Source organism: Leptonychotes weddellii, chromosome 1 (genome assembly GCF_054177405.1).
Source record: "Leptonychotes weddellii isolate Sample4059 chromosome 1, ASM5417740v2, whole genome shotgun sequence".
Classification (NCBI taxonomy): domain Eukaryota; kingdom Metazoa; phylum Chordata; class Mammalia; order Carnivora; family Phocidae; genus Leptonychotes; species Leptonychotes weddellii.
The window spans coordinates 2,891,333-2,903,708 of record NC_138369.1 but is presented as its reverse complement, the minus strand read 5'-3'; the positions used below and the strand labels follow the sequence as shown (position 1 = coordinate 2,903,708).

General features: G+C 55.8%; 1 protein-coding gene across 3 annotated transcripts in view; it reads left to right on the top strand.

Moving 5' to 3' along the window:
• The window catches only part of PLIN3 (perilipin 3), a 21,568-nt gene extending 9,617 nt beyond the window's left edge, over positions 1-11,951 (top strand). For 2 of the 3 annotated variants that reach the window (XM_081802873.1, XM_081802936.1), the window contains 4 exons: positions 2,613-2,898; positions 6,829-7,028; positions 8,817-8,942; positions 11,138-11,951. In XM_081802873.1, the coding sequence (XP_081658999.1) occupies positions 2,613-2,898; positions 6,829-7,028; positions 8,817-8,942; positions 11,138-11,482 (957 nt within the window). In that variant the 3' untranslated portion in view covers positions 11,483-11,951. The remainder of the gene's footprint in view (positions 1-2,612; positions 2,899-6,828; positions 7,029-8,816; positions 8,943-11,137) is intronic. The other variant, XM_081802822.1, reaches the window with a different exon arrangement.
• The last annotated feature ends 425 nt before the right edge of the window (positions 11,952-12,376 follow it).

The window sequence follows — 12,376 nt, the reverse complement described above, 5'->3', positions numbered from 1 at the left end:
GGCAGGCCCCCACCGCTCATGCAGGGCTCAGTGCAGCCGGGGAGGCGTGTCTCCCCAGCAAAGGCCATTAACAGGCTGGGCGTTAAAGGTGGAAACTGTCCAATTCACAGAAGGCTGGAGAAGCTTCCCCACGGAGCCACCTCCTTAGGGCCGGGCACTTGCGTTCTCCTGTCCTGCTGCCACCACACGAGGCCAACGTTCCTTCTGTTTATAGAAGGGATGAGCTCGGGGTGACGCTCTACAAGGTCATCCAACAGAGCTGCTCCCAGCTCAGAGGCGCAGTGCTGTCTGGACTCCTGTGACCTCACCCCCGCCCCGGGCTCGCCCCAGGAGGAGGTAGTGGTCCCCGGTTCTGTGAGACGTGGTGTGGTCAGCTGGGCCAGTCCCGAAGAAATGAATTCCCATGGACACGAGAGGTCTAGGTGTTCAGAGGGGGTGCCACCTGAGAAGGGTGAGGATGGGGGTGGTGTGGTTTTGAACTTTCCGGAGAGCTCTATGCATAGAGGGCTGCTCAGAGGCTTAGACTCAAGAACCTCAGGACACCCAGTGTGAGCCGTGGCCGCTTCTCTTCCGGGAGTCCAGAGCCGTTCCAGGGGTCCGCAGGTCCAGCCCTGCACCTGCTGTGCTAAATATAGTTTTCCTTGCACGTGGACACACCCACGCATTTCCGGCCTCTAGGGCCGGTTTTACTCTACAAGGGGTAGAGTTAAGGGGTTGACTTGGAGACGGTCGGTCTGCCAGACTAAAATATTTACTACGTGGCCCTTTTCCAGAGAAAGTTAGCAGTCCCGTAACTATCTGCTAACCCAGGTTAGAGGTGGTGGAGTCAAAGTACCAGGTTAAAATCCAGGTTCTGGGGCGCCTGGGTGGCTCAGTTGGTTAAGCGACTGCCTTCGGCTCAGGTCATGATCCTGGAGTCCCGGGATCGAGTCCCTCATCGGGCTCCCTGCTTGGCGGGGAATCTGCTTCTCCCTCTGACCCTCCTCCCTCTCATGCTCTCTGTCTCTCATTCTCTCTCTCTCAAATAAAAACAAAAAAAAATCTTTAAAAAAAAAAATCCAGGTTCTGCCCTTGGCACCTGGACAGCCCTCGGACAGGCTGCTTAGCCTCCCGGCCTCACTTTCTCGTGCGTGGAATGGGTACGCTCCTTCCTCTTAGGTGTTTATGTATTTTAAAAGATTTTATTTATTTATTTGACAGAGACACTGCGAGAGAGGGATCACAAGCAGGGGGAGTGGGAGAGGGAGAAGCAGGCTTCCTGCTGAGCAGGGAGCCCGATGCGGGGCTCGATCCCAGGACCCAGGGATCATGACCTGAGCCAAAGGCAGACGCTTAACGACTGAGCCACCCAGGCGCCCCTCTCTTAGGTGTTTAAAGGGTGGAAGCGGGTCCATTACCTGAAGGCTCAGAACAGCACCTGGCTGGTCCCGAGTGTTGGTTTTTACTGTTTTGTTTTTTTTTTTAAGACTTTATTTATTTGACACAGAGAGAAAGAGAGAGAGTATAAGCAGGGGGAGTGGCAGGCAGGCAGTGGGAGAAGCACGCTTTCTGCTGAGCAAGGAGCCCGATGCGGGGCTCGATCCCAGAACTCTGGGATCATGACCTGAGCCGAAGGCAGCCGCTTAACCGACTGAGCCACCCAGGCGCCCGGTTTTTACTGTTTTAATACAAGCTTTAGGAATAAGTCCACAGGCACGGTGACGTTTTGGGCACATACCCCCATTTGTCGTGGGGAGTTGAAGGTAGTTACTGTGTTCTACTGGGAGTTTGTGGAGACAGAATGTTTAGACACCTGCATGCATCCTCCGCGTCGCTTTAGTTCTGGTCCTGGTCTCCTCTCAGAGCCACTGACGTTGGGACGGGGCAGAGTCTCCGGCCCCGCCCCCTTGACGTCAGGCCCTCCCCCCGGTGTGACAACCACACCTGTCCCCAGATAGTGCCCAGCATCCCCTGGGGACAGAATCACCCTAGATGAGAACCACTGCCCTAAGGGACTTCGCACACGGATGGCCTCTCCAGCCAGGATTATGATTCTCAGAGCGTGATGGGGCGGTCACTTCTCAGGGGTATCTTAGTTTCTTCTGCCACACGGATGGAGCCCTTGAGCCAAGCACTGGTCTAACTCATCACATCTGTCCGCTGGGCCACTTACCCAGGAACTTCCTGTCCCCCAGTCCCGGAAGCCAGAAGTCCCAGAAGGCTGGTAGGGCTGCTTCCTCTGGAGGCCCCTGCTTCGCTTGCAGACTCTGTCATCACCTGGGCTCCCCTCTGTGTCCTAATTTCTTCTGTAAAGACCTTATCTCTAAATAATCACATTCTGAGGTCCTGGGGATTAGGGTTCAACACACGGCAGCCCCTAACACTATGGATAAAGAAATGGAAGCACAGAGAGGAGTGAGTTGCCTGAGGCCACACAGCTAGGACCTAGCAATCCAGGATTCACCCCAGACTCCAGAGCTCGAGGTCTTCACTGCCAGACTCTGCGTTGACCCTTCGGGGTTATCCAGGAGCTGGAACTCCTCCTTTTGGGCTTCCCGGAGGCTGGGGTGCAGGGGTAGGGGTCCCCAGGTACAAAGGGAGGACAAAGATGCTGATGCCGGCTTGTGTTGTAGGTTCTGGCCGACACCAAGGAGCTCGTTTCGTCCAAGGTGTCGGGGGCCCGAGAAGCTGTGTCCAGCGCCAAGGACACAGTGGCCACACGAGTGACGGAGGCGGTTGATGTGACTCGGGGTGCCATGCAGACTGGTGTGGATGCGACCAAGTCTGTGGTGACCAGTGGCGTCCAGTCGGTCATGGGCTCCCGTGTGGGCCAGATGGTGCTGAGCGGGGTGGACACAGTGCTGGGCAAGTCGGAGGAGTGGGTAGACAATCACCTGCCCATGACGGATGCTGAGCTGGGTGAGTGCAGCCCTCGGGCCTGGGACCCCCCCCCCAACTCCCGCCAGACCTCCCACCCCTCTCAGCCACCTAAGTCTGCCCCTCAGTGCCATCTCAACCCTGCCACCTCCCCTCAGATCAGCCCCTGTCAACGCCCACCTGGACCAGTGCAGTGGCCTCCACCCTGGCCCCCAAAGTCTGGCTCCTTGAAGCCACCACTAGAGGGCTCCCATGAGTACCCGAGTCAGGTTCCTTCCTCTGCCCACAGCCTTGGGGGCTCCCACCTCCCTCAGGGTAGAAACCCAAGTCCTCCCCGTAAACCCTCCCCCCCCCATGTACTTATCCACTTACCCTCATTCATTCTACTCCAGCCACACTGACTCCTTGCTGATCTTGACCATGCTCCCACCCCAGGGCCTTTGCACCAGCTGCTCCCTTTACTGGGAACATTCTTCCCCTAGACATCCTCTGGATGTGCCCTAGACACCCTTCTACCTCCAGCTCTGCTCAAATGCCACCTCCCCAGTGAAGCCTCTAAAATTGCCACCTCCCTTGTCCATACTGTGTTCTGAAACCTGCCCCCACCCCCTCCTGGCTGGGCTCTTTTTTGTCTCTGGCACTCATCATCAGTTCCACGAAGCAGCCTCTTCTACCTTGGTCATTGCTGTGTCCCACGTCCAGAACGGGTCCTGGCGCTCAGCAGGCGTTCAGACTCTTCTCTGCCATCCCCACCCCCAGGCACGCGTTTGTCCATTTGGATGTTCCTTGAGCATCTGCCATGTGGCCAAGTCCTGGGGACACAGCAGTGGACAGAATTCTGCCCTTGTGGAATTCACAGTATAAAGTATAAGGAAATCAGGTTAAAGGAGAGATTTTGAGGTGGAAGGATTGGGAAGATGTTTCTGAGGAGGTGACATGACCATGAATGGAGCGAGCAAGTGAGCTAGCTACGTGGATGTCAGGACAGAGAGAAGTGTTGATAACAAAGGTCCTGGGGTAGGACCTGCCTGGTGGGTTAGAGGAATAGCAAGGCAGGGTGAGAGCGAGGGGGAGATGGGGAGGGGGCCAGGGCAGGTCGTGCAGGGCCTAGGGGACCCAGGGGAGGACTTGGACTTACCCCAGAGAGGTGGGAGTCCTGGAGGGCTGTGGGCAGAGGAAGGCAGGACCTGACTCGAGTGCTCACGGGCGCCCTCTGGTGGTCGCTGAGGGGAGGGCGGACTGGGGACCAGGGTGGAGGGGACTGTGCTGGTCCCCGCTGGTGTTAAGGGGGCTGGTCCTCTTGGAGGCAGGAATAGACAAACAGACAAACCAGGGATGGGGCTGTTGAGACAAAGCAGTGTCCTGTTCGTGGTCCAGTCATGTCCTCGTACCCGTGGCTCTCGTGACTTCCGCCACGCCGCAGTGCAGACTCTGGTGCCCACGGCAGCAAGGACCCATGAAGCTGCGTGTAAACTAGACACCGTGCTCCATCCGACTTTGGCCAGAGTTGGTTTGTTTGGACGAGGAGCCAGACATTTGGGACAACTGGAAAAAGCTGAGGACAGATGAGATCAGGGGTTCCCGATGGCAGCACCGTGGGCATTCTGAGCCGGGTCATCCTCTGTGGGGGGCAGAGCAGCATCCCTGGCCCCACCCCCTCGATGCCAGGAGCACCCCCAGTGCGACCAGCACAGATGTCCCCAGACACCGTCCCGCGTCCCTTCCTGGGTGAGACACCCTGCTTCTCCTGGAACTTCATGCAGAGGGAATCGTGTGGTTCCCTGGTGGCTGAGCACCTCCTCCTCATTCTCTGCCTCCTCCTTCGCCTGGGATTGGGATCGCTCTTCTAAGTATCCCTTCTTTCTCCGTTAGATGGAAAACTGTCTTGGAGAAGGTTCTCTGTGGCAGCGTTGATGAGCTCAGGTACAGTTGGTGGAGGAAAAGCAGGGCAGGTGGCTAGCTCTCTCCCTTATGTATTTTGGCATCATGGGCTGGTTCGCCAGCCTCCTCCACTGTCAGTAGTGGGGTTTTATGTTATAGGTGTTCGTGCATGGATTCACACGACATAGTCCGTGTTACCCTGGTCCCATGTTCCTGTTCCTTCTAGTATTTCTTTGATACACTTTTTTAAATCAGCTTTTCCAGATTCTTTTAGAAAGGTAACTTTATCACTTACTGAAAACAGGACACCGTACCATCTACTATAAATTGATGACAAAAAATGACTAAATGTTCATTTGGGTGCTTCTCTGAGTACGAGATAGTCCAAATTTCACAATTCAGGCAGCTCTGACTAGGATGGTCATACAGAAGGGGGAACTGAGGCTTACTGGCAAAATCACTTTCGTGTAGAGTAGGGAATGGCAGACATTTTCTTAACCAGATGGTAAATATTTTTGGCTTTTTGGGTCAGGCAGTCTCTGTTGCAACTAGTTAAGTCTGCTGTTAACACAGAAGCATAGACGATAGGTAAATGAATGGGTGTGACTGTGTGCCAATAAAACTTTATTTATAGAGACAGGTGGCATTTGGCCTGGGGGCTGCAGTTTGCGGACCCCTGCTATAGAGCATGACAAAGCCAGTGAGTTAGGAGGTCTGGAGTCCAATCCGTATCAGGTTATTTACAAAGCTCAAGCTTATACTTACTACATTAAAGTTTAAAAGGAGCAGATAAACTAGGATAAAATCATCAGGACAGGCAGTTTCCATCCTGCCCTATTGTAATGTCATGGGCTCTTTCTGGACTAGACAGTCCTGACTTTTCCTTATGTGCTGTTAAGACGGTTCTCACGTGGCTCAGACTTCTCCCCACGCGGAGTATCATGGTTAAGAACATGGTGTCAGATGGCCTGGCTTGAAATCCTGACTTGCCACTGCCTAGCTGCGTGACCTCAGGCAAGTCATTTCATCTGCGAGTCCCTATTTCCTCATCTGTAAAAACGGGGTAACGGTGCCTCCCTCATAGAGTTGTTGGGTTTAAAGAGAACATACACACGAACCACCTAGAACCTGTGGAAGATTGGCCATATAATATGTGCTGGGTACTAATGATCAGCTTTTTTCTGCAAAGGAGCAGATAGTGAATATTTCAGTGTCCAGGGGCCAAGAGGCCACAAACCACTGTAGTTTGATTTTTTTTTTTTTTTTAAGATTTTATTTATTTGACAGAGAGACAGCAAGAGAGGGAACACAAGCAGGGGGAGTGGGAGAGGGAGAAGCAGGCTTCCCGCTGAGCAGGGAGCCCGATGCGGGGCTTGATCCCAGGACCCCGGGACCATGACCCGAGCCGAAGGCAGACGCTTCACGACTGAGCCACCCAGGCACCCCAAAATGTTAACGTTTTAACACGTGATCACTATAAAAATAGTTACCGTGTTATTTTACGCTCCTTTGTGTTTTGTTCCGTTGGTCCTGAGGCTTCGGCGTGCTGGCTGTAGCTCACGCTTAGTGCTGGCCCCCCATGGGCCGGTTCTTCGGGGGGACCTCAGTCCCTGGATAAGCTGAGCGCTGTGATGGGGTCGGGGACGCTAGCCGTGGAGGTACCTGGCGCTTAGTGGAGACTGGGCCCTTCCACCCAGGCGCCCCACCACTGTAGTTTGAAAGCAGCCGTAGGAATAGATAATCGACGTGCAGGGCTGTGTTCAGGCGTGGTACAAAACCGGAGGCCGGGCAGATGTGGCCCGAGGGCCTTGGTTTGCAGACCCTCACGCTAGTCCAAGGCCTCTTAATCCTGGGGAGTTCGGTTCCCATCATACCCATTTCGCAGATGGGGAAAAGCAAGGCAGGGGACTCTTCCGCTCCAAGGCTTCCCGGCTCGTGAGCGGCAGCCCCGGGACGGAAGACCCCGGGCATGGGGAACAAGCCCCCCTGCGCCGGCCACGCGCCCAAGTGCGCGCGCCGCGAGCCCGAGCTGCACGCGCGCACCGCCGCATCCGGGCCTTCACGCTGCCTCTCCCGCCTTCCTCCTCGCAGCCCGCCTCGCCACGTCCCTGGAGGGCTTCGACATCGCTTCGGTGCAGGAGCAGCGGCAGGAGCAGAGTTACTTCGTGCGCCTGGGCTCCCTCTCGGAGCGGCTGCGCCAGCGGGCCTACGCGCACTCGCTGGGCAAACTGCAGCTCACGCGGCAGCGGGCGCAGGAGGCCCTGGTGCAGCTTGCGCAGGCGCTCAGCCTGGTGAGGCCCCGCCCTCCCCAGCCCAGGGGCCCCGCCCCTCCCCAGCCCAGGGGCCCCGCCCCCCCGTGTACCTCTGCCCGAGCCCGCCGGCGGGGCCCCGGTCCCGGAAGGCTGGGCTACCGTTACGAGGACCCCCGACCAGCGGGCTTCAACGACAGAGGCTGTCTGCCAGGTCTGCAGGCGGGAGGTCTGCGATCAGGGTGTCCGCAGGGCCGGGTCCTCCTGGGGGGCCTCTCTCCTGGACGTGCAGAAGGCTGTCTTCTCCCCACGTCCTCACGGGGCGTCCCTCTGCGCGCGTCACATTGGAGTAGGGCCATCACAGTGACCTCACTGTAACTTCATTGCATCTTTAAAGACCGGATATGCCACCACAGGCAGATCCTGAGGTCCTGGGGGTCAGGGCTCCAGCAGAGGAATCTGGGGGACATAATTCAGCCCACGACAGGTGAGCTGGCCAGCGGAGGCTCTCCCGGCCGTCGTCTGAGGGACCGACGTGCAGCTCGAGCATGACCTGCAAAGCGTGAGCAACGTTTTGGTGGTGGTTTTGTTTAAAGTCAGCTTTATGGAGGTGTAATTCGGGGACTACAAAAATCAGCTGTTTTTAAGTATATGGTTTGAGGAGTTTTACAGACATGTAACCAGCACCCCAATCAAGAAGTGGAACAATGCCGTCACCCCAGAAAGGTCCGCCTGCCTGTCTGCAGTCACATCCTGCCCCTCCCCACCAACGTTCTCTTGTCTCTTCTCTAAAGAGCTGAATTCCTTTCATCTTCCTCTTTGCTTAGCTTTCTCCACGCAGTGCTCTCTCCTGTCTGTCTTTTTATTTTTTTTAAAGATTTTATTTATTTATTTGACAGAGAGACAGAGAGACAGCGAGAGAGGGAACGCAAGCAGGGGGAGTGGGAGAGGGAGAAGCAGGCTTCCCGCGGAGCAGGGAGCCCAATGCGGGGCTCGATCCCAGGACCCCAGGATCATGACCTGAGCCGAAGGCAGACGCTTAACACCTGAGCCACCCAGGCGCCCTGTCTCTCTTTTTAAATTTTTGATTGGGGTAAACTACATATGACATGAAATTCACCATCATAATCATTTTCAGTGCACAGCTCAGTTAAGCACATTCACACTGTCGTGCAACGACTCCCACCCTCCGTCTCCAGAACTTCCCATCTCCCCACTCGGAGACTCTGTCCCCATGAAGCACAGACTCCTCACCCCCTGCCCCAGCCCTGGCTCCCAGCCTCTCCTCTCTGTCTCTGTAGACGGGATTCCTTCTGGGGACCTCCTGGGAGTGGGGTCCTGCAGGATATGTCCTTCGGTGTCCGGCTCCTCTCACTGAGCACAGTGTCCTCGGGGTCCCTCCACATCATGGCAGGTGTCAGGGTCCCTTCTTTTTTAAGGCTGAATAACATTCCATTGGAGCACTTTTTACGACCCTGCTCACGTTCCTCCTGCTTACGTTCCATTGGCCAAAGCCAGTCCTGTGGCCTGGGCCCAGTCACAAGGAGAACCAGACAAAATGGGAGGAGCTGCGGAGAATTTTGGCCACTTTCTTTGCACATGACAGATGGTGCATGCTCATGTTGGTGATGAAACCATAGTGGTGGAAAGCCTGTCTGAGAACAGCATCCCTCCTACCTTCCTCGCCTTCGCGGACCATCTCATCTTGGATAAAAGGAGGGCTTTGTGGGCCTCTCCTGGGATGTGAGCGGGGCTCTGCCGACCTTGGTCAGGTGCTGGAGGCAACCTCTCTCCTGTGTCACTCTCTCTCTCCTTGCTCTCCTATTCCAGATGGAAACCGTCAAGCAAGGAGTCGATCAGAAGCTGGTGGAGGGCCAGGAGAAACTACACCAGATGTGGCTCAACTGGAACCAGAAGCAGCTCCAGGGCACAGAGGAGAAGCCAGCCAAACCAGAGGTACCAGGTTGGGGGACCCGTGGGATGCTTAGGGCCCTGACTTCCCTCTCCATGCCTCTGCTGGATGGACCTACCTACCGGGAATACTTTCCCCAGCCTCTCCTCCCATTCCCTGCCTTTAGGACACAACAGCACCTCCTCTAGGAAGCCCGCCTGGATTTTCTCTCTTGGGTGTGGGTGTTGCTTCTAAACTGTGGGACACTTGATAGCGACGTCTCTCAACCTACTAAAATTCTGAGCCATGTCTCACTTATCTTCTCCCCTATCTCGGTGTCATGAGCTCTCCATACTCCTCTGCTTCGCTCCTGGTGACAGCTTCTCACTAACGTTCTCTGGTCCCTCCCATTTGAGCCATGCATCGGCCTCTCCTGCCATGCTCAGACTCACTGCTTCCACCGTCGCTCACGGAGACTTTCCTTGAGTCAGTACCTCACGTGTCTTTCATGCCCATTATGAACGTCCCTCGGTCTCAGGACTGACCTAGCACTATAGCTTCTCAGCTTAACTTCCTTGGGCCTTGGTTTCCCCATCTGTCAATGGGATGAAGACTTGCAGGGCTCTTCGGGCAAAGTGAGCCAAACCCGCACGCCGTGTTCCCAGCAGCAGGACTCACGGTCGCCAAAAGTGGAGGAGACGGGCCAGGTGTCCCTTGGTGGATGAGCGGATCAACTGCTTAATGCAGGGTTGACTGCTTAATGGGGGTGAGGTTTCTTTGTGGGGAGTGATGGAATGTTCTGGAGATGAAGGTAGTGGTCACACAACCTTGTGAATACACTAAAAACTATGGAATTGCACACTTAAACGGGTGAATTTTCTGATCTGTGTTATACTCCTGTATAAAAAAATTGGGTTGCTATGTCAAGTACACATAGCAGTACACAATTGGTATTTATGCAGATAGGACCAGTATCTCTAAATCCAAAACTGTTAGCATTCAGACCCAAACCACCTAAAACCGTCTCCCTTCCCCCCAGTGCTGAGCGCGGTGACCAGATGATGCCGATGTTGACTCTGGTCGGCACCTCCCTGCCACGTTCAAGTCCAGAGCGCTCTGTCATGGGTTCAGGGCCAAGTCCTGCCGCCCAGCCTGCCCTCTTCCCCTGGGGAAGGAGGTTAAGGTCCTGATTTATTACGCTGCGGTCTCTCCTACCACGTATGGCTTCTGCCTGGAAAGTTCCTCCAGACCTTTTTTTTTTTTTTTTAATAAAACGAGATAGAAAATGCAGTATCTTGTACTTTAAAAAAAAGATGTTTTATTGAGTTATAATTCACGTACTATACAAGTCACCCATCTGTACAATTCCATGGTTTTTAGTGTATTCACAGGGTTGTGAGACCATCACCACGATCCGTTTAGAACATTCCCACCAACCCAAAAGGAGATCTTGTCCCCATCAGCAGTCACTCCCTCATCCTCCCCAGCCCCCGGTCCCCACGAGCCCCCTTCCCGTCCGTGGATGAGCCTGTTCTGGACGTGTCACCCACGTGGACTCAACCCCGTGTGGCCTTTTGTGTCTGGTTCCCTCCCTGAGTGTCGTGGGCTCGGCGTCTGTCCCCGGGGCAGCGCGTGTGGGCGCCTCGCTCCTGCTCGTGGCCGAGGGACGCACCCGCGTGTTGGTGGGTCATGTGTATTTACCCGTTTACAAGGTGGTGGACATACGGGCTGTCTCCACTTGGCCTCCCGTTTGCTATGCCTTGTGAACCAGCCTTGTATGGACGTGCGTTTCCATTTCTCTTGGGTGGATTCCTAGGAGTGGAGTTGCTGGTCGTATGGTAACTCCGTAGTTGGGACAGTTGGGGGGACCACCAGGCTGTCTTCCGAAGTGACTGTACCATCAGCAACGTATCAACACTTGCCACTCCCGTCGTCTTGATCCTGCTCGCCCAGTGGGCGCCACCTCGTGGGGCTGCGCTGCGTTTCCGTGACGACTAGTGAAGTCGAATCTCTGCATGTGCTTGTTGGCCAGCTGCATTTCTCCTTTGGAGAAATGTCTCTGCCTCTTTTTCATTTTGGTACATCGGTCACGTGGTTCAAAACTCAAAAGAGCTGGTGTCCCAAACCACCGTCCTGGATGGGCTCTCCTAGAGAGAGATTTTCCGGAAGGTTGGCGGGAGAAGCCCCGTTTTCTGCCCCCCCCCCCTTGGGATCCAGCTGCCCCCAAAGCGCACGGTCCTGATCGTCCGCCCCTTCTCAGCAGGTGGAGACCCAGACGCTCACCATGTTCCGGGACATCGTCCAGCAGCTGCAGAGCACCTGCGCCTCGCTGGGCTCCAGCATCCAGGGGCTGCCCAGCCACGTGAAGGACCAGGTGCAGCAGGCTCGCCACCAGGTGGAGGACCTCCAAGCCACCTTTTCTGGCATCCATTCCTTCCAGGACCTGTCCAGCACGATCCTGATGCGGAGCCGAGAGCAGGTGGCCAAGGCCCGAGAGGCCCTTGACCACACAGTTGAGTACGTGGCCCAGAACACGCCCATCATGTGGCTGGTGGGACCCTTCGCCCCGGGAGTCGTTGAGAAAGCCCCGGAAGAGAAGAAATAGGACGGGCAGGAGGAGGCGCGAGGGACTGTCTCTCCCGGAGGGGCTGGCCCCAGCACTGGACCCCCTCGCCCCCTCGGAACATGCGTCCCTCCCCATGCCCCTAGCTTATCTTAGCTGCCACCTCAGGAAGCTGAAAATTGACCAGTCCCTCCGCCACTGCGCACTCAGAGGAAGCGTGTCCTGAGCCTCACCTCCTCAGTCATTAGGGGGAGGTTTCCAGAAAAAAAAATGTTCTCCAATTTCTTTTTTCTTAAAAACCAGGGACAGATTTCTTATATCCCTGCCTCCTTTTCTGCATCAGGGCCCCTGGGTATTAGCCTTTAGCTAACAGACTTGGGATTTCTGGCCTCCGAAGTGGGCCTCCTGGGGGCGGGGTGGCTGCAGAGTTGCTGAGGCCCGTTCTGGAGCAGAGGGGGGCTGAGGTGCCTGAGGCTTCAGTGTTGCCTTAATAAATTTTACCTGCAGCTAAGTGTGGGCTGTGTGCGCACACGTGTGTGTGTGTGTGCGTGCGTGCACATGCGTGCTCCCTCCCCCAGGAGCTGAGCAACGCAGGGTCCCTGTATGGCCGCCTCAGCCCCTTCCTTGCTCTGCTCACAAGGATGTGAACAGGACAGGGCCAGACCTGGAGTGGGGCTTGAAGTTCTCGGACAGGAGAAGAGCAGGGCGTGAGGGTCCTTCATCTCCCCCCAACGAGTCTTGCCCCCTGTGCCGTGTCCGAGGGATCTGGCAGGAGCAGAAGGCCTGCTGCTTTTCCCCGACCGGGGAATGGTGTGGCAAGCTCCCCCCAAAGATGTCCCCGTCCCGATCCCCAGGATCTATGAATATAGTCCCTCACGTGGCATAGGGAACTGTGCAGTCGGGATTCAGTGAGAGATCTGGAGATGGGGGGCGGGG